This window comes from Nilaparvata lugens, unplaced genomic scaffold (genome assembly GCF_014356525.2).
Source record: "Nilaparvata lugens isolate BPH unplaced genomic scaffold, ASM1435652v1 scaffold5774, whole genome shotgun sequence".
In the NCBI taxonomy this organism is placed as follows: Eukaryota; Metazoa; Arthropoda; class Insecta; order Hemiptera; family Delphacidae; genus Nilaparvata; species Nilaparvata lugens.
This window is the reverse complement of record NW_024091559.1, coordinates 1-22,905: the sequence shown is the minus strand read 5'-3', so window position 1 is coordinate 22,905 and position 22,905 is coordinate 1. Positions and strand designations below refer to the sequence as shown.

Here is a 22,905-nt window from a genome sequence, read left to right as displayed (position 1 = left end):
CAAAGTTGTCAACAAAAACATTTGGTACATGAACAGTTTTCTACATAAAGTTGATGTTCTTTTGTAGAGCAACAGAGTAGAGTACTAGTTGTCAAAGAATTAGCCTAAAAGAGACTGTATAGTCTGCGTGGACTTGTAGAGGTAGAAGATTTTGTTCACAACTTTTTCAGTGTTTCTCATACTGGTTAGGAAACTAAACTTTTTGTTTAAAACAAGGATATCTAGAAATTGTCTCATTGTTGAGAACTCAGTTGACAACTCTGGTGTGAATGTGTCCTAACTTAAACTACTTAATTATTGAGTAATTTTAGTTTATTGCAGAAAAGCTACATAACCTACATGAATTTTGCATTTATTAATAAGGCATCTGATCATAACTAGTTTATTGAAAACCAAATTAATAGTTGACAAAGTTATAACAGCTTATTTCGATTCAGTAAAGAATGACCATCATGCCTATTAATTTATGCATAGCTAACCATGATATTAGTTTTTTGCAATAATTTGCATCAAAGCACATTGAAAATTCACATCTTTGACAATCTCGGCAATGTATTAATTTCTTGTATATTATGAGGAAAGCTTTTTAGTTAATGTGATATCAAAATTAACTAGATGATATAATAAAGTTATGATGTTGGATGTTCGGTTACTATTGTTAGATGCAGAATGGAAACTGGGTAACACACACGATGGCTTTTGATGTTTACACTTTCTATCTGTCCATCTACACTGTGTAATATGTTTTGGTATCTGAAAGAGAAAAAACAAACGAATTATTGATTGATCGAATGATAAAAAATAAGTTGGTGAAATTTGAAAATAACATTTAAAATTTTCAAGTTCGAGTGATGGGTAGGAGTGGTAGAATAAATATTTTGTAATATACTTCTACTTACAGTTCACACCAACGTGGCATAGAGGATTCTCCCACCTCTATATAAAAATATGGTCCAATGGAAACAGAATGGACTAGGTGCTACATCTCTTCTGTTTGCATTGGAATATATTATAGGCGTTTTGCGCTAAGACTGATTTGCTTGAACAAAGTGAGGAAGATAGAAGATGGGGGGAGAGGTGAGTGTAGGCATGGATCCGGGTGTAGTGGGCAGATGGGGAGATTTCCAGGGTAGTCAGTGCTGATTTTTAAAGGGTAGTAATGTAAGTCGGGAATATTCCCATTGGGAAGGAACTTATGATTGGGGAATATTTCTCTGCCCAAGAAACCATGGGAATATATAAATTGCATTGAAATAGTTTATAGTTATCAATTTCAATCACATTTGACAATCATAATCAATAAATCATCCATTCAAAAAAGCAGTGTAAATAGCTCACAAATTACATCAATGTTTAATATAATTTGGCTAGACTTTACTTTGAATGAACCAGTGATCACCTATATCGATGAATCGAGTTGGGTTAGTTAGATAGTATTGATACTGGAATTAAATACTATCGATTTTACTGATTCAATTAAAGCAAAGCGTCCCCTTCTTTATTCTTTATCATAATAAGTATATCATCAAAATGATAGTAAGAGGAAAAATAAGGTAAGCCTGTGCTGTTCCACTCCCAAATTTAGATAAGGTTACACATACTCCAAAATATGTCAAGTCTTGTAGTTCTTCACTTCACAAAATTCTCAGCCATAAAATATTTTCAAATTTAGATGCTTCAAAACCAAACCCTCGTAGAAAGAATATTGTATATTATTATCACAAAAAATGAAATATTCACATACTAATGAAATTTTGAAAGAGCGAACATTCTAGTATGTTCTTTATTTTTTATTTTTGGGTTTAAGGCCGGTTACAGAGCTCGACCGACCGTCAGTCTTTTCCATAGATATTCCATGTATCCGTATAGAGCAGGACTGACGGCACGCATGCGCACGGTCAGGACCATGCGTTTTACACTGCGTACGAAGACCATCGATCGAGCTCGTGCGCATCCGTTCCATCGGTCGACTGACGCGTTATTGAAGCAAATAGAAGCTTTCTGAGCTGTACTGATCAGTAGCCCGATCGCAATATAACCAATGTGCTGAAACCTCTGCCCGACAATCAGCTGATATTGAATAGAATAATGAACGAATTCAATTAATAGTGTCATATTCGAATTCAGAGCTTTTCTATACATTTCTTCAATCATTTCTAAATTTTTTATTGGAAAAATCTTATATTATTAATATTATCTACATTTATTTAATCCGTAGCTTAAAATGACTGCAAGTATTCCCAATGATGATACAAGCTCGAAAAAACTCATCAAAATTTCTGATGGACATTCTGAGGTAGTTAAAACATGTATCTTCATCCCCAAGCAAAATGATGTATATAATGGTACTAAATTCCCTTTGAAATGCTCTTTGAGTGACCATCGGGTGAACTTGACATCTACGTCTTTTGATCTTTCGTTTACGAAGATAATAAGCTGCAATTAAACAATCTGTAAAGGCGTCCATTTTGTGAGTCAGAAAAACTGATGTATGGATGTGTATAGTCAGGATGGTGCATACGCACTGACGGTCGGTCGAGCTCTGTAACCGGCCTAAATTATTGTGAGCTTTTTTTGCAAAGTAATAGATGATTTATCATTATCATTAAATTTCTTGAGCAATACTAGACGAAGTAAACCAAGAATTAAACTTCTTGAGCAATTCAAGACGAAGTAAACCCAATATTTTGTTGACTAAGGATACTTGACTGTTAATTATGAGTATAACAGATTTAACTTACAAGAAATAAAATGAATGTAGCATCATAATAGTGGTACCGTATACAATAATCAAGGATGTGCACCACGCTTTTCGATTCTTTTTACTGGTACATTTTCAATTACGAATAGTTTACTATCAATTTATGTAGATTTGACTAATTTAAAGAAAAAACTTTTATCATTTTTACTTTTTGATATATTGAGCGCCAAAAGTTCAAATCTTGGGGCAGATCTATTACATGAATGATAGCAAATTGATTCATACAATTTTGAGGATGGATCTCCCCCAATATTTGAACTGTATGCGCTTTTAAATCAGAACGAAAAAATGATAAAAATTGTTTTTCCTTAGAAATATGATCTTTCTAAGTATCTTGATAGAATTCAAATCAAAATACCTTCGAAATGAAACCAATAATAAGTTTCCAAAAGCGGAGCCTTAAATGATTAGAAATGAGTGCTTATTCCTCCTCAAACTTACAAGAAGTGATAAACGAATTTGAATTACTGATCTTGATATTATAGTTTCAAAGTTATTTATTCTAATCATTTCAATGCTTTATACTATAATGGCAAGAGTATAAACCAATACAATTCCAGCTACTTTGCTTTTGAACCCTTCCAATGAAGGTAACACATTGGGCCATATGAATAAAGTTGAGCATTTGCTTCATTTTCTATGAATAAACGTGAGCAAAAGGTTTTGCTCATGCTCATCAAAAAAATAGTTTCAGCATTTGCTCAAAAGTAAAAGCTATTGCTCAAAATTGTATGAATAAACTAGAGCATTTGCTCAACATTTGAAGCAAATGCTTCAAAAAAGGTGAGTCTAGTCTAGAGCATCTTATCACCTTTTGCTCATAGTAAAATGGCTCAACTAATTCGTATGAGGAAGAGGAAACTATACCAGATACGATCACAACCAATAGTTGAGAACTATAAAACTCTTTTTAGATTCAACCATGATATATATCACCATTATCCCTACAAAAGATAGCTTCAAAAAAGAGTGTACTCTGTTATAAAGATAGCCATCACAAAATAGGAAATAGGCATCTAAGAAGATGAGAGTCTTCAACCACAGAGAAGAAACCATTCCTTCTACTTTGTGACTCAACTAACCTAAAACTATTCATAAATACAAAACAGAGCAGACGACGCAAACACAAGCGGTGCCCCCTACTTGCATATTTAGCCTTTCCGTGAGCTATAAAAACAAAGTAAGGTTACAAAAGCGAATTAGCTGATGAAAAATCTTTTAAATACGTGAGCATTTGCTCCAGAGTTCAGGAGAATAAGGTAAGAGTATAAGGTAAAGCTTATTCATATAAAAATGAGCAAATGCTTTTGCTTCTACCTTTTGCTCATGAGCAAAACCTTATGCTCCATGCTCTTGCTCATGAGCATTTGCTCTGGTTTTATTCATATGGGCCATTGAATTTCAGATGAGCAGCTGATTTGAAAAAAGCAATATCTTGAATCATAAGCTATTAAAGGACACTGTAAAAGCGAGAATGGGTGAAATCCCTTCAACTACTACCAAATATAATGGCAAGTGTATAAAGCAATACATATTCCAGCTACTTTGCTTTTAAATCCCTCCAATTATTGATTTGAGAGACGCAGCTAGATACAAAAATGCAATATCTTGATTCATAGGCTATTAAAGGACATTGTAATAGTGAGAATGAGTGGAAACCCTCCAACCACTACCAGATATTATGACAAGAGTATAAACCTATACATTTTCCAGATAATTTGTTGATGAACCTCTCCAAAAGAAAAATTCAGAACAACTGACCATCTTATCTTTAGCGTTGATGTCAGCTCCACAGTTGTAGAGAAGGCGCACAAGGTCATTGTATCCCATTTATGAGGTGTAATGGAGGGGTCTTCGTTCTTTCTTGTCACCGAGCTGTTACGTTCGATCAGAAATTCAGCCATCTGAAAACCAACCACATCAGTTATCACAATAACCCTGAAACTTCACCAAGTTCTGTAGTGTAACGTACTATGAGATACTCGAATGTCTGAAATACACAAGTGGCATGCAATTCGAACAAAACGTCAGCATCTCATCAACATTGGTTTGCTATCATTTACGGTGAGATTAAATACTCAGTGAAAATGATAGGATGGCATAGTTGCCAATTTCTACTTCCATAGTAGACTGTGATCCAAGTTGTCCCGGTATATCTTTATAAAATTAGTTGTTGACTATTGTTAGAATGGGAAATTTCAAAAAACCTTTCATATACGTCGACACGCAATTCAAACAGGAACATATCAGACACATTTCATGAGAATCTATTGCCGCGTTTCGCCGTAAATGCGGAACATACATAACAACATAAAGATAAATGAAAAACCGTCGATTTGAATCTCAATCGATCGGTCAATTATTATAGAAAATAACAGGTGACCGTCACTGATAATTTATTTCAAAAAATCGCAGGTGATAGGAAGAGACTTTGTCATTGAAACACTTGACCGATAGATTCGCTGGTGGTGACTACTGTTATTGAAATCTGTATGTACCATTACACTAATTAATTTTTTTGAGCTATTTAATAATTCGATGTATGTAATAATAATATTCAATAAGATTCTGAATGCATCAAAATTAGTGTTTCTTTTCTCTCTGTAAAACCTGTAATATGCAACTCTGGTTTGCACACAATCATTTTTTGCCCATGCAGACCATTTTCTAAAGATTTATTTGACTTAGTGTATTCATGAGGTTGTTTTTATTCGTTGTTGTTGTTTTATATTGAAAATGAGTACATAAGAATTTTACTTTGTAAATTGCATTTAAAAAAAAAATCTTTTGTCTGTCTGTCTGCATGCCGATTGTTATGAATTATTATTACGTTACTTTTTCTCATTGCATCAACGAGTCTCCCTGACAGCCAATCTCCTACTGGTTAAGAGGGGACAGGTTGTCGGGACCGTAGACGACAACCAAGCTCCCCGTCAGCCGAGCTCCTCTCCCAGGACGCCGTCGACCAATCCCCTCGAAAGTGGTTTTGAAAGGAGCTCGGCTGACGGGGAACTTGGCTGGCGCGCTACCGCAAACCACAGATCCACACTCTTTGTACGCATTGGGCCAACATGTGGATGCGGCACCAAGTTACTGGCCAGCCTTAGATAAGGTTGCTAGTGATGAAAACAAGAATGTGAAATTGAGACAAAGTAACTATACCTCTCAAGTACCATACTTGTAAGCTGTCATCCCATTACAGCAATCAGTATACCAAGCTGCAAAGACAGTGTCCCCTCCCCCCACCACAACAAACTTCTCTCTTCACACCTACAACATAACACAAAAGAATACATTCAAGTACTGTGAAATTAGTTATCCGATTTCAATGAAGCTAGTAATTGATCATATGTAACGCTTTAAAATAATATTATTTGAAAAAATGTATCTAGATTAGATTAATGGAATTCAATTGGATAAGGTTTTTACTGAGGGTGATGACCACATTCGACACAGACTTGTGCTTGAGTAATGGCTACTAACTACCAAATAATTGTGGAGGATTGCGTAACGCTTTAAAAATTGATAAATCAATTCAAATCGTGAATGTATGTATTCTAAAGTTTTATCCAGATTTATTAATTGGAATAAAATTTACTTGTAATTTTTTTTTTTTTTTGGTGAGAGCAATGTCCTCAAGTGTTCAAGTGTCACAGACTATTGCTAATAGGTAAGAAGATAAAATAAGATAAGATAATAGTTTTATTCAACACAGTACATTTCACAACCTACAGTTGCATTTGATAAGTCTTAATAAGCTCACAATATTACAAGCACATGTGGAAGACTGTTATTTTTATTTATTCATTTTCTTTACATACAAAGGCTCACAGAGATCCATAAAGAGCCATATATTTATATTATATATATATATATATATATATATATATATATATATATATATATATATATATATATATATATATATATATATATATATATATATATATAATCTGGGTGAAACTTATTTTGATATTCCTGCCACTGAACTCTTGAGTACTGTCATAGGAGCTAGAGATTTGAAGTTTATTTTTTATTATCGAGGTTATTGTGAAATTAATTTTCTTAATATACCTAAGCTGTCTGATAGTCCGGGAGTTGAGTACCCTGTGGGATTCTTTGAAGGTAATAATAAACGTGAAGCATTCATAAACTCTATGATTGAATTACGGACCCTACTTCAAAACACTGATAACGAAAATGCTAAAATATATAAAAATATTCTTCTTAGGGTCACGCAAAGAAACATGTCAATATCAGGTGATGAACTAATAAGCGTCCCGAATAACAATATGAACATCTATGATAATAATTTGAAAAGATTCCTATTCAAAACAAACTCTAAATACCGAATGGGATATTGCTTGGAGCAGGGTGGAAGTTACGTAGAATTTCAAGAGGATACTTTAAAATTCTCTACTAAAGAACGATATGTTTTAGTCACACGTAATACTACACTTATGCTGAATAGCGAATTAATAAAAACTATAAATAGAATAACTCTTCATGAGTGTAAACTTCCTAAAATAAAATGGTATGACGGTGTTCCCGGCTGTGGTAAATCTTACTTTATAGTCTCGCATCATGAGCCTGGCAAGGATCTAGTACTCACTCAAACACGGGCAGGTATTAAAGCAATCCGTGAAACTGTCATTGAAAGGTATGGTCGAAAACATTGTAATCGTCTTAAGCTTGATTACAGGACAGTTGGCTCATATATAATAAATCATAATCAGAATAAAACATACAATAGAGTTTTTATTGATGAAGCTCTACTTATGCATGCGGGTTACATCGGTTTTATTGCTAACTTGAGTAAGGCCTCAGAAATAATTGTAGTTGGTGACGCAAACCAAATACCCTACATTGAGAGAAGTAATTATGCCACAAGATGGCATAAAATTTCAGAATTCTGCGAACCTTTTACAAAACAAACGGTAACTCGTAGATGTCCTATCGATGTTTGTTTTGTCCTTTCCACTGTCTATGAAAATATTACGACGCTTAATGAAAGAGCTATCTCAATTCTGCCTACTTACAGAAATGGGGAATACCATCTGATACAACCCGACACTTTGATATTAACATTCACCCAAGAAGAAAAACTTATGGTGGGTGATACTATAAAGTGGAGAGAGGATGTTGCACTTCACACAATCCACGAAGCACAAGGGCTAACTCATAAAAATGTTATTCTAATCAGAATTAAGTACAAGGAGAATGAAATCTATAACAGCATGCCCCATGCGATTGTTGCCTTGTCTAGACACACTGAAACTTTCAGGTATTTAACAACCAGTCTGGTAGATGATGCTGTGGACAAACTAATTAAGAAACTTAAATTCATAGATAGTGAGGGGCTTGTTGAATGGAACAAGGAAAAGAGAAGTGGACCTGATGATATAAGTTATGAGTGACACTGAAGAGGTTCTTAATATTTTAGAAACAGAAAATGAAACAGATGTAATCGACGATTATTTGAACTATCACTTTCAAGAGGACAGAGATAAAGATGCTGAGTGTTTCAATATTATGTCTATGAATATACGTAGTTTGAATGCTAATTTCGATCAGTTTATTTGCTGCCTCAATGAATTGAAAACTGATATTCACATTATAATATTAACTGAGACCTGGTTGACTGCAGATATGCCGTTCATTTTCAACATTCCTGGATATACGGCAATAAATAAGTACACTAAACAGAATAAATGTGATGGATTATGCATGTACATAAAAGATTGCATAAGATTCAATGAAGTTTCACTCGATATCTCTGATGCCAATGTAGTTAGTGCTGACTTAAGAATTGATGATTTTATTGTGAAGGTGATTGGGGTTTATAGATCACCAAGTAATCAAAATATTGATAATTTTCTTAATAGTCTGAGTAATGAAATCAGTAAAATTCCTAATGGAATAAATGTATGTGTGGCGGGAGACATGAATATAAATACACATTCAACTAGTGTTCCTGTTCAAGATTATCTGCATATTTTCAATAGTAATGGCTATAAGTCTTACATAAATGGTGATACCCGAGTAACAACCACAACAAATTCTTGCATTAACCACATTTTTTATAAAAATTCAGGCAACCATTCTATGTCCACTAAAGGAGTTATATTTAGGACAACCATAACTGACCACTACGCGGTTGTACTGAACTTGGTGAAGGTCCCTATCAATAAGGATAATAGAAACGTATTGATAAACACATTAACTAGAACCAACTATCATGCACTATTGGAACGCATAAGGAATGAAGATTGGGGAGAAATCTATACCGTGAATGGAAGCATTGACACTATTATGGATAAATTTGTCGATCGTTTGACCAGTCTCATCAATCAATGCAAGAAGGTAAAAGTGATACCTAACAGACTTCGTCCCCTGAAGCCCTGGATATCTGAAGGCATCATAAGATCAATAATCACGCGGGACAAAATGCATTCTAGACTCAGAAGAGATCCTAATAACAATATCTTAAAGAATGAATATAAGGCTTATCGTAATGGTTTGAATAAGATCATAAATCATGCAAAGGAAGTCTACTATAAAGGGAAAATTGAAAATTGTAATAACAACAGCATGAAGTTGTGGAAGTGCATAAACGAGGTTATAGGTGAGGCCAGTATCAAGGAAAAGAGTACTGAACTTGATGCTCACTCCCTCAACAATTATTTCACAAATGTGGGTAAATTACAAGCTCAAACTATCAATATCCCTGATAGTACTGGTGATCGATTTCCAATACAGATCGATAACACGTTTTTTATGAGACCAACGTGCCCAGTTGAAGTTGAGGCAACTATTAAAAATCTAAAGAACAACTGCAGTCCTGGTATTGATGGTCTAGGTAATATTACGCTGAAGAAAATAGCCAATTTTATATCTCAACCTCTCGCTTTCATTTTTAATAGATGCTTTGAGGAGGGATATTTTCCCGAGCACCTCAAATCAGCCAAAATAAAACCTCTATTCAAACAAGGTGACCCGACTAATCCCTGTAATTATAGACCGATTAGTCTTATCAGCAACCTTGCTAAAATAATGGAGAAACTAATAAAGTCAAGAGTTGTTTCTTTCTTGAATCTTAACAAAATAATCAACAAGAACCAATTCGGTTTCCAAAATGGTAAAAGTACATCTGACGCTCTAATAAAATTCATCAATACTTTATCTGATAAAATAAACTCCAATAAGAAAACTATTGCGGTCTTCCTGGATATACGCAAAGCTTTTGATACAATACCTCATAATACTTTGTTCAATAAACTGGAGTCCTATGGTTTCAGAGGAGTCTCGCTTAAATTGTTCAAAAGCTATCTGAGTAATAGAACCCAGTCCCTAACCATAAATGATCAATCTAGTGTAACTAACTTAACTTCTTATGGTCTTCCTCAAGGTACTGTACTTTCTCCCATCCTTTTCATACTCTATGTAAATGACTTTTTAAATTTAAGACTTCTAAACTCAACTGTGATATCCTTTGCAGATGATACTGCAGCTATTTTTCACGGAAATTCATGGAATGAAGTTCATACTATAGCTGAAAATAATATGCTTTTAATTAAGAAGTGGTTAGATAAGAATTCCTTAAGTTTAAATATTGAAAAAACTAATTACATTACTTTCTCTGCAAATAGAGTAGGGCAGCCTAACGAGAATCAAGATTTGAGACTCCATTCTCAGTGCAATTTAAACTTGGGTAATTGTGATTGTCCCACCATTAAAAAAGTCAATAATACTAAGTATTTGGGAATTATAATTGATGAAAACCTTAAATGGGATGTTCATATTAAATACATATGTAGAAAAATTAGATATTTATCCTTTAAATTTTACCAAGTTAACAGAATTCTTAATAAGAACCACCTGAAAATGATGTATCATGCTCTAGTCAAGTCAATTCTGCAGTATGGCATAGTTGTTTGGGGAGGCTGTTTCAACTGTCATATTGCTGAATTATTTGTAGCACAAAAACTGATAATTAAAACTATATTGAACAAACCCAGGCTCTATCCAACGGATATGGTTTTTAGTGATTTTGAGGTCATGACTATACGTCAATTATACATAAAAACCGTAATTGAGTACTTAATAAAATATAGATCCGATTTTCCTCTCACAATAAACTCTACTCTTAATTATTATAATCTAAGGGCCACTGCTAACAAATATGTAACCTATAACACTAATATTGAATGTATAAGGAGGCAATTAATTTACATAGGTACTAAAATAATAAACCTCATTCCAAATCACTTTCTCATGGACAATAAGATCAGCGGAAAAATTAAACTGGATATAAAAAACTGGACATACAGTAATTTCTTCTTCCATTTAGATATATGACTCGAGATTTCTGCTCCAGCATTTTTTTTTTCATTAGTTTTTTCATTTTCAGTGGACTCGCTTACCTTTATTTTAAGTACCTATTCCTCTGTTTTCTTCTTTCCCCCCATTTCTCCCTTCCTTTTTTCCTCATTACTTCTCTTCTCTTCTTTGCCTGCCTATTACATGGGAAACCATAGTTGGCTAGGTATCTTCCTCTCTTTTTTTTCTCTTCTCCAACACACCCAAACACTAAGCCCATGGTTTTTTATATTTGTAACATTTTATTGTGTTTTATTTGTTTCGTAAATCTTTGTAATTTTGTTTTGTCTTGTTTTGTGTGTTTTTAATAAATTGAAAAAAATTGAAAAAAAAATTTACACAATTAAATGAAACAACAATTCAACTTATATACATTATGAAATATAGTAAATAAAGAAAAGAAAGCAAAAAGCATTTACACAGTTGAAATAATCAAATTAATTACATTCATATAAAGAAGAATGTGAAAAGAGAGTTCCAGCCAGAGTTTACAAAACAATCAATCTCAAAAACGAGCGTCTTGTCTTATGATAGATTCAGTTCACAATGTTTCTTATATTCATTGAATGAGTTCGAAAAAGGATCAATGTGTTCATTCAAGCTATTAAACTAGTCGTAAGGTTTTATAAAGAAATGAGTTGTAATGATGGTTTGTTCTAGCAAAGGGAATCTCGAAGAATATATTCCTTCTAGGTCTTGCATATGGTACACTGAAATTAATTCGGCTGATAAAATATGGTGAATGGATGTTATGATTTAAAATATTATATAACAACAATAGGGCATTTAATGATCTTCGCACCTGCAATGACCGGATATAAAATAAGGATCTCAATTCACTAGTTGGAAAATTGAATGGACAGAAGATACTGAATTTCTTGATGAAAAGGTGTCTTAGAAATCTATTTTGAATCTTCTCAATTTCGTAGCTATCAGTTACATTAGCAGGACCCCACACCATAGATGCATACTCAAGTTTACTCCGGACCAGTGCATTAAACAGTTTTATACTTACATCACAACAAGTAAAAGGTTTTGAATTACGAGGTATAAAACCAAGTAGCCTATTAGCACTGCTAAGAGTGTGATTAAATTGGTCTTTAAAATCTAGAGTCGAGTCCATCAACACTCCAAGATCTCGAATGCAATTGACATAGTCTAGATTAATGCCTGCTAATGAGTAAGCGTAACGATCATAATTCCCCTGTCTCGTGTAAACCATAAACTTGTTTTTGAGATATTTAATTTGAGTTTATTTCTATGACACCATAGATGGACTCTATCAAGATCCTGTTGTACCTGAGCACAATCTTCAACACTCCTTATTAATTTATACAATTTTACATCATCTGCAAACACTATAGTGAGGTCCACGTTATAATGACAGTATTTGATCAACTTTGGTTTTGCTATCCTTGTCTTTCATTCGACAAAGCCGGTGGTACTATCCTTTTCTAGGTCCACAACGGTGCCAATTATTTTTTTGACAGTGTAGAAATATGATTAATTGATGCAGAGAATCGGCATCACTACTTTATCCACTTTATCCACTGTCATTATAACGTGGACCTCACTATAGGATCTGCAAACACTAGTCTTATGAAGACAGTTATAAGAGAGTTAAGAGGATGATGAAAATTAATGAGTCACAGTTTAAGGGTGTGATCACATTGGATATGTATAAGTGGAATTGCACGCTTGTTTATGCATGACCAAGCTTGCTGATGAGAAACAAAATCTGGAAAGAGAAATAGGAACACTCACGCTGAACGCGTGCACTTACTGGTTGGGTTGAGTTGAGTGTGAGCAGCTACAGACAAGTAACAACGTGTTTCAATGACTCTTTCCAGATATTGTTTCCCGGCTCATGCATGCTCTGACGTGCACTTGCAAATAGACGTATCCAATGAGATCGATTGCAAGTGAAACAAGGTTGACAGCACATTCGGTCACCCGTCCAAAGGGAGTACCGAGCGCTTGTCACACATTACAACTGTATGATTAGTTACAGCACTGACCAGTGGAAAAGATCTGTATACCGTGTGTACAGGATGCTAATAGAATGACTAATACTTCAATTAGGGCAAGGATACACGAGGCGTTTTTTCAGACAAATCGTCCGCCGCTCCTTTCAACGCTTGTACGGTCTCATTGAACGGCTGACCAATGTACTTCAAGTCAATGGAACGCTACCCTACTCGAAAAAAGAACGCCTCTTATTTTTTATGAATTAATATTGGTAAATTGTCTTGTTTGTAATAATTTTGTCAAATAAATGAATGCAATGAAATGAACGTGTATTCAGCTCCACTTGCTATGGTATAGTGAGACTCACATTATGAAATCAACACCTTATAACCATTGGTGTTATCCATGTGTGTCATTAGACAACGCAGATAGCTCTAACCTTTTCTACCTGCACACTGTTGCCAAATCGGTATTGACTGTGAAGAAACGTGATGAACCATCAAAGTATTCTCAATTATGAAAATGTATAATTGATTATTATTACAAGAATCAGCAATTAATAATCAGATATACCGGACTGACTTTAGTCATAGCCTTCTAATATAGAAGGCACTAGTAACTGAAAATCGGCAACACTGTAGTCCTATCTCTTCCACTGACTTTATAAAGCGAATCTCACTATAGCATAGAATGAGTTGCCGACGCCAGAGAGACAAATTTAAAGAGGAATAAAACAATGCGACGGGAGTTCGTCAAGTACCTATTTTCACCAGTCCTTGAGAGACTGGAAGAAATCGGAAGTTGAGCCATTCAAGTTTCCACAGCATCAAGTTTTCGTTACAGGCTGATAAATAACGTTGTATAACAGATAACGTTGCACACTAGTTAGGTATTAGCATAGAGAAAATATATTATAATAAGATATCCCATGGTATAGGTAGTTTATGTTCAGAATTTCAAGCCGATTTTTTATCAACTGAAAACGATTACTGTCGACTACTGTCTAATATCGGGACACCGAGCTTTGCTCGTTATTTATTGATTGATAAACAAAACACGATTCTTTAAAATGATTGGGAAAGGACTAATATGCACAGCCAAAAACTGTTTCTTCCCCGAATTTTGATTTATACACTATAAATAGTCCAAAAAGTAGGTTATGTTCCATACATTGAATTCAGGTCAAATTTCCAGTCCAAACATTTGAAAACAGAAAAGTTCCAATTTAGATTGTTTACAAACCAAATTGAATAACAAAATAACACTCACTGATCACTTAAAACTGTAAAATAATGATTAACTTTGAAAATTCTGATAACATGTTTACTTCAGAAAGTCCAAAATAGTAACTAGATGCTGTTAGTGTAGAATAGTACATAGTATATTAACACATATTGCAGCAAAAATAGTATATCATTCTAAATCGAATTCATAGTATATCTATTTGTAATAATTGAGGATGTGTTTGTTTTTTGAAGTGTGAATAAATTGTTATTTTGATGGGTGATAGATAGTAGCTTGACCTAGATTTTGATTTGAACTATCGTACAAATTTGAAAATGGCCAGTTTTGGGCATAAGCCTGTTGTGCCTCCTCATATAACTGTAAAAATAATTGTAAGACTGAGAAAATGAATAAATGAATAGAATAGAATAGAAAAGAATTTTATTGTCCTAAATACACAATTACATCGAATAATAAACACTTTACATTTTATCCAATGAAGTAACATGCAGTATTATTCATTCTATGGTTGACAAAAATTCATTAGGCATGGCCGAAGCCGTCAGCCAGAGTTGGTGGATAAAGATAATAGTTTTCCTTAACTAATCAAGATAAAAGTTTGATAAATTTTAGTCATTGATTCCGGTACTCTATACAAGAATAGTTATAAGCCTTCCTCAACATAGATGAACTATTATTGAACTATAATTGAAAAACAAAGTTTATTCTCATTTACTAAACAAGATAAGATTCAGGTAAACAACAATAGAAAAAACAATATATTACAGAGAAGCCTAGGTAAAGAATACTAACTATTTTACAGTTCAAAAATTGAATTCATTAATAAGGAAATTTCTATATGTTCCCGCTGATCTTAAATACCCCTCCAACCGCACCCAGTCCTCCCCGTTAAGATATCTCCGCACTACTTTGTCTCCTAGTACTTGGTGCTGTAACCAATTTTTCCTTTGCTCTCCCAGTACCTTACAGCGGCTTATAAAATGATAAATATCTCCCCTTTCCCCACTATTGCACAAAGAACATATTATATTAGCCCCCTCTCTACCCGGTCTGAAATTTAATGGCAATAAGGAGCCTCTTGCTTTGAATATATTACTAATGAACCGTCTCTTATTCTTATCATCCATGTAACTTTTATTCATTTGATTATTTTCCAGTGTGAGCTCAGCGTAGATTGAGTGATAATGTGCATTTTCAGCTCTATTCCATTCAATTTGCATTGATCAGACAGTTCGTCACTGGGTCTGTCACTGGGTCTGTTTGAACAAAATTGTTCAAAGACAAAAACACCGTTCATTAAACTTTTCTAAATTAAAACTCTAAAATCCTGATCAATATGAGATAAATATATGATTCATATATATGTCCCATATGACCAGGTGACACATTGAAAACTTGCCATTTTGTTGAGACAGTCACATCGTCATTTGCTATCAGTTTATTCCACAAACTCTGAATTCCAAATTTTGCTGTACTTAATTTCTGCCTGAAATGAGCCGTTAATGACAGAGTTGATGTAAAAACTAAACCTAAATACTTATACTCCTTCACAATTTCTACAGGTTCACCCCCATACTTCCACTTCTCTCTTTTACATAGCTTTCCTCCATTTCTAAAAACCATCATCTTTGATTTCTCCATATTAATAACAAGATTCCAACGATTACAATAAGTATGTAGTCTATCGATCATTCTCTGCATTTCAGTAACATTATCGGAAATGATTACAAGATCATCTGCATAAAGAAGAGCGTTCAATTTCATATCTCCTACCTTGATTCCCCCTCCCAAAATATCGCAAATATCATAAATAAATGCGGAGAACAAAAGTGGAGACATCAGACAGCCCTGCCTTAATCCGCTTTCAATACTTATGTCTTCAGTTTGACGCCCCTCCTTGCACCATATTGATGATTTTGCATTCGGCCCATATAGTGCTCTTATTGAATTAACAAATTTATTTGAAACTCCTATCTCAGCCAGTCTATAAAAGAGTGCTTGTCTCTACTGAATCGAACGCAGCTTTATAATCGACGAAGAAACAGTATAATCTTTTACGCTTGTATAGAGAATGTTTAATTACGTTGAAAAGAATATAAATGTTATCAATTGCGGAGTATCCTTTCCGAAAACCTGCTTGATTCTCACTTATGACTTCTCGACCATAAATCCACTTCTCCAATCTTGTCAACAAGACACTTAAAAATATTTTGTAGATTGCATTAGTAAATGAAATCGCTCTGTAGTTCTCAGGATTATTGGGATCATTTTTCTTATACAATGGAAATATTATAGACTTTGTGAATGACATTGGTACATCAAGAAAACGAAATATACGGTTAAAAAACATGCACAATAGCTGTCGGAATTCTATTGGCGCTTTTTTAAAAAACTCAGCCGTTATTCTATCAACACCTGGTGCTTTATTGTTTCGAGCTTTTTTCAAAGCTAAATCTATTTCTGTTATCTCGATTGGCTTGTCTAATAAATCGTCGATAACAAGAGGCTCAACCCACGATATCTGTCCACTACTTCTAACAGGTGTATACAACTGTCTAAAGTGCTGTATCCATTGTTCTGGACTAATATTTCCACTTCGCGTAAGTTTTCCCTCCCTGAAAAACCGAGCCAGCTCCCAAAATTTCTTAGAATCCCTTACAGTTTTTAGTTTTTCCTTAATTTCGGCCCAATAAGCTTCTTTCTTTCTCTTACATAACCACTTATATTCCTTTAGCTTTGACGTGTAATCGTTCTTCACTTGCTTGGAATTCGTTCTTCTGAATAATTTGAGAAGCGCAAACACGCGATCTCTGTATCTTACACATTCTCTATCAAACCAGACATTTTTCCTGACATCAATCTTATTTCCTCTCTGCGATATTGAGCCGCTAGCTGAATCAGCTATCAATTTTGTCAATAAATTATTTGCTGCATCTATGTTTCCTGGTAGAAAATCTATTTTACGACTCTCCCCAGCAAGCCTTTCAGCATAACCACTGTCATCTAGTTTTCCCCATGTCAATTTCGGTAATAACGGTAGCAAATTTTCATTGAATTCTAACTTATCACTAAACACCTTCAAAACAATAGGCATATGATCTGAAAACATTGCAGGTAAAATATTGGAAATCTATATGGGATAGAGCGCTCTATCTGATCTCAGATTGTAGAGCACAAATATACGCCCAGAGTGATTTTGAATTATACATCTAAATGGTAACAATAGGAAGAACAATAGTTGATCAAAAACTAATATTCATCAAATTTGATTTTTTCTTCAAATTTCACTCATTTTTGAAAAATCATAACTCAGTATTCATTGGAGATAGAGAGTTTCCGAATGATCTCATTTTATTCAGAATTTAATATTCTAGAAAAAAGGCAAGAGCAAATTTTTCTGTCCGATCATGAGATTTGGCAGAAATAGCTGAAAACTGGAAAATGAGCTGAAAATACGAGGTTTTTGGGCCACCCTGTATGTAGCACAAGGAAATTTTGCATGGAGAAATTGGTTCTGGACTTCTCTTATGTACCCTAATAATATATTAAAAAATCAGAACTACAATATAAATTGCAAGCACACCCCTTTCTTATGTCTATATTGACTGGACTATTAGGGATACTTGTTTGGTTATTAAAAAACATATCCCATAGTACCAAATTTTTAAAAACTTTTCAACCCAATCAGACAATACGGTTAACGTTTTCGCACAGATATCTCGCCGACACAAGACAGGATAGAATTTACTCTGATGAACAGTATTAGAGGACGCTGTGGTTTATAACTGCGCCAAGTCTATGTTCACAGAAAGTCTGCTAGTAATAAATTATGAAGAAACACATGTCTAACCTTGAGAATATGGAGGCCCGATTTGCATGGTGATGGCATGCTAGCACACCATCTTGTTCTCGCGAGAAAAACTGAGAATAGAACTGGGCATCACTGTTGACAACTCTGCGCAGAAGGAGCAGAGCTCTTGCTTGTGTCTCCTCACTTGCTTCCACCTGCAATCAATTTATTTATTTCCATTTATAATTTATTCAATTTAGCTATTTAATTCAACACAAAAAAATACAATGAGAGAAAACAGTTTACAATAAATAACTGTTACAATGAATATAACCATAAAAAATTAAGGCATAAGAAGAAATTCCATGGTATGGATTGTTTAGTCCAAATTTCTAGCCGATTTTTCTTAACTCAAGCCGATTACTGTTGACTACTGTCTGTTTTAGCCGATTTGTGCGGTTAAGAATGGCACAGTATGAGAGACCATCTAACCAGCGTCATCTAGTTTTCCCCATGTCAATTTCGGTAATAACGGTAGCAAATTTTCATTGAATTCTAACTTATCACTAAACACCTTCAAAACAATAGGCATATGATCTGAAAACATTGCAGGTAAAATATTGGAAATCTATATGGGATAGAGCGCTCTATCTGATCTCAGATTGTAGAGCACAAATATACGCCCAGAGTGATTTTGAATTATACATCTAAATGGTAACAATAGGAAGAACAATAGTTGATCAAAAACTAATATTCATCAAAATTAATTTTTTCTTCAAATTTCACTCATTTTTGAAAAATCATAACTCAGTATTCATTGGAGATAGAGAGTTTCCGAATGATCTCATTTTATTCAGAATTTGATATTCTAGAAAAAAAGCAAGAGCAAATTTTTCTGTCCGATCATGAGATTTGGCAGAAATAGCTGAAAACTGGAAAATGAGCTGAAAATACGAGGTGTTTGGGCCACCCTGTATGTAGCACAAGGAAATTTTGCATGGAGAAATTGGTTCTGGACTTCTCTTATGTACCCTAATAATATATTAAAAAATCAGAACTACAATATAAATTGCAAGCACACCCCTTTCTTATGTCTATATTGACTGGACTATTAGGGATACTTGTTTGGTTATTAAAAAACATATCCCATAGTACCAAATTTTTAAAAACTTTTCAACCCAATCAGACAATACGGTAAACGTTTTCGCACAGATATCTCGCCGACACAAGACAGGATAGAATTTACTCTGATGAACAGTATTAGAGGACGCTGTGGTTTATAACTGCGCCAAGTCTATGTTCACAGAAAGTCTGCTAGTAATAAATTATGAAGAAACACATGTCTAACCTTGAGAATATGGAGGCCCGATTTGCATGGTGATGGCATGCTAGCACACCATCTTGTTCTCGCGAGAAAAACTGAGAATAGAACTGGGCATCACTGTTGACAACTCTGCGCAGAAGGAGCAGAGCTCTTGCTTGTGTCTCCTCACTTGCTTCCACCTGCAATCAATTTATTTATTTCCATTCATAATTTTATTCAATTTAGCTATTTAATTCAACACAAAAAAATACAATGAGAGAAAACAGTTTACGATAAATAACTGTTACAATGAATATAGCCATAAAAAATTAAGGCATAAGAAGAAATTCCATGGTATGGATTGTTTAGTCCAAATTTCTAGCCGATTTTTCTTAACTCAAGCCGATTACTGTTGACTACTGTCTGTTTTAGCCGATTTGTGCGGTTACGAATGGCACAGTATGAGAGACCATCTAACCAGCGTCATATAGCTTCACGCACAGCAACTACTACGACTTTCGGATTGAGCATTAGCAGACTGAGGCTTAACCCTTAATTACTAGGCTCGGTGAAAAATCACCCAGGGCTTGAGAAATTTCGGTGCTCTAGGTTGGCAACGATGCCTACAGATATAAATATAGTTCTTTGTTTGTGTCCCGTGCTAGTTCTACTGTATTGTGACTCCCTGGGTGATTTTTCACCCAGCCTAGTAATAGTGTGAGTTTTTCAAATATTGAATGAATTTGTCATGAATTTTTTTTAGGAAATTGACTATTATCATAGCCACCTCTAATACAAGGCCGCGGCCTACGATATTGCAACGTCGCAGTGTAGGCCTAGAATCTAATACATGATTCATTGAAAAAGATTTAAAAAAATACCAGCTGATCTTTTTCACCAATCATTTATTAGATTCTAGGCCTACACTGCGACGTTGCAATATCGTGGGCCGCGGCCTTGTATTAGAGGTGGCTATGCTATTATACAATCATTAATTTGTTGAAAATATATGAAGAATAAAGTTATAATTTGTAGAAAATGGTTGTGCATCTATTATTTTTTTGTTGATCTACCAGAAATCATCAATTTTTTCAGAAAAACAGACATATTTTCAATTATGAAAAATATATTAAAAAATTGGCAAGATACGTTGAAATATTCTTCAAATAATAGATCATGAGATTCATTATTCATAAATAGGAATATAACTTCAAAAAAAGTGAAATAAAAAAATAAGAAAAATATGGGTGAAATCTCTCCCAGCCTAGTAATAGAGGTTGGGGAAGAAACCCTAGTAATTAAGGCTTAATCCTGTGTTTGGGGGGTATCCGCCCCCAGAAGAACCCGCACCATCCTTGCTCAACTGAGATCGGGCTACTCTGTGATTGTGAACAGTTGCATGTCCAGAATCACTGATGGTGTGAGTGATTCATGTCCCGACCCCACAGCACAGAGCATCTTTTCAGCTGCCCCTCGAAGCCGACACTACTGACAGCCGCCAGCCCCTGTGGGGTGGCCCGCTTCCGGGGCCTTGAGACGGAGGAGGAGTGAAACAACAGGGTTCCCCAAGCTGCTACAACAACAACAACTTTCGGATTGAGTTGACAGTGAAATTTAGAACATGTTGATCCCTGGACCAATTAAAGCAGCAGGCAATGAAAGTGACCAGTACAGTCAGGACAATTTATTCCGATGAGCCGTGCTGAGTGAGAACAGTCTAATCAGTATTCTCCAAAACCAGGATATAGTTGGCTTCATCAAATCACCGAGAACCAGCCGTAATTATTGGTGTAGAAGTAGAAGACATGTATAGTGAGGCCCAAGCTATAATGGCAGTATTTGATTACCGTAACATTTGTGTTGCTATCCTTGTATACAGAATGGCCATAAGTCAGTTGACAAATATGCATCTAATCAAATAATACACAACAGAATGCAATACATGTATTATTAATTGAAGTTGGAATGATGTATTTGATGTAATCTAACCCAATATGTGAAGAATATTCTTGTTTTTAGATCCTCAAGATATAAGATTGTTGTAAACTGATTGGTTTGGTTTGTAACAACAGCTGACCTGAAAAATTGCAAGCGTCAACTGACTTATAGGCCACCTGTATATCATTCGACAAAACAGATAGAGTTATCTATTTCTAGCTAATAGAGCTATCTGCTTAGTCCAATGACAAACAAGGATTATGAAATAATCATAGTAAAAAATATAACATTTTAAATATTACCGTTTTACTTTAAAAGAGAGCTCAACAGATTTTGTCAATATTTAATGCGTTTTGTATGTAATTAAGGATTATTTTTTTATATGTTGCGTTTGTCTATTATACTTATTTTACATATTTCTCTTCGAAATTAAATTTTCTACAAGTTCTTTGAGAAAATATTTTGTGTTTATTGTACATTTAACATAGTAAATCTTAACCTTAAAGGAACAACAAGTTCCTTCACATCAAAAGAAGAAAAAAAGTCCAATTAACATAGGTCTGAAAATGCTTAGTTACCAAGTTATACAGGATGAAAGATTTCGTCTGAATTTCAGTTCCCCTGCTGAAACGAAGCTCTACGGGTATTTGTTGGCTGTTAATTAAGATGTAAAATTAGCGTACTTTATGTAAAATGAACTGAAAATTGAATAAAAGCGTTCTCAGACCTGTAGCTACAGTAATTTTCAAGATGTGTGACGAAATACGTGATTTACGTTTGAGAACGCTTTTATTCAATTTTTCAGTTCATTTTACATAAAGTACGCTAAATTGTACATTTAACAGCCAACAAATACCTGTAGGGCTTCGTTTCAGCAGGGGAACTGAAATTCAGACGAAATCTTTCACCCTGTATAACTTGGTAACCAAGCATTTCGGACCTATGTTAATTGGACTTTTTTTCTTCTTTTGATGTGAGGAATCACGCTATGACTTATGGGCAACTTGTTTCAGAACACCCTGTATAGTGAGGTCGACGTTATAATGGCAGTGGAGAAAGATAGGAGAACAGCATAACCGATGGTGCACCTGTTTTGAATAGACAACACTATAAAACCTGATACTTTCAGGCTGATTCCTGAATTGAATAGGTACCACTGTCTTGAATAGATGTTAACTGATACTGGTAGCCTATATCTGATTTAATATAGCGCTATCTGCTTTGTCCAATGATAGACCAGAATAGTAACAACAATGTTAATCAAATACTGCCATTATAACGTGAGCATCACTATGGTGATTATGAAATTCAATTGTTATTCTTTTAGTATGTTACCATTACAATGAAAAAAAATCTGGTGTGGTACACTCACACAACTTTCCTTGCTCATATTTGAAACTACGATCAGACTTCTGTATATGTGTATATATAATTGTTTTCAGAGTACTTTTTCTTTGTGTGAATTGTGAAATTCGATGATTTCTTAGTCGTCATTTTTTTATTCATCAAAACAGCTGTTCT

The 22,905-nt window shown here is 34.4% G+C and overlaps 2 protein-coding genes across 5 annotated transcripts; both read right to left on the bottom strand.

Moving 5' to 3' along the window:
• Positions 1-294: 294 nt before the first annotated feature.
• LOC111064366 lies at positions 295-20,226 on the bottom strand. Of its 4 annotated transcripts, XR_005573933.1 has the most exons (5): positions 19,492-19,749; positions 18,204-18,358; positions 5,924-6,031; positions 4,523-4,665; positions 295-753 (listed from the first exon to the last, which is right to left on the bottom strand). XR_005573933.1 is itself a non-coding variant. In XM_039444920.1 (4 exons), the coding sequence occupies exons 1-3, from the start codon at positions 19,528-19,530 to the stop codon at positions 4,650-4,652; spliced, it is 210 nt and encodes a 69-aa protein (XP_039300854.1). In that variant the 5' UTR covers positions 19,531-19,742; the 3' UTR covers positions 295-753; positions 4,523-4,649. The 4 variants fall into 4 exon arrangements, 3 of the variants coding, with proteins under 3 accessions (XP_039300854.1, XP_039300855.1, XP_039300853.1); XM_039444920.1 differs by lacking the exon at positions 5,924-6,031 and having other exon boundaries at positions 19,492-19,742; XM_039444921.1 differs by lacking the exons at positions 5,924-6,031; positions 18,204-18,358 and having other exon boundaries at positions 19,492-20,226.
• LOC120356098 lies at positions 14,757-17,617 on the bottom strand. The gene is made up of 2 exons (XM_039444917.1): positions 17,151-17,617; positions 14,757-17,081 (listed from the first exon to the last, which is right to left on the bottom strand). The coding sequence occupies exons 1-2, from the start codon at positions 17,460-17,462 to the stop codon at positions 16,338-16,340; spliced, it is 1,056 nt and encodes a 351-aa protein (XP_039300851.1). The 5' UTR covers positions 17,463-17,617; the 3' UTR covers positions 14,757-16,337.
• Positions 20,227-22,905: the final 2,679 nt, after the last annotated feature.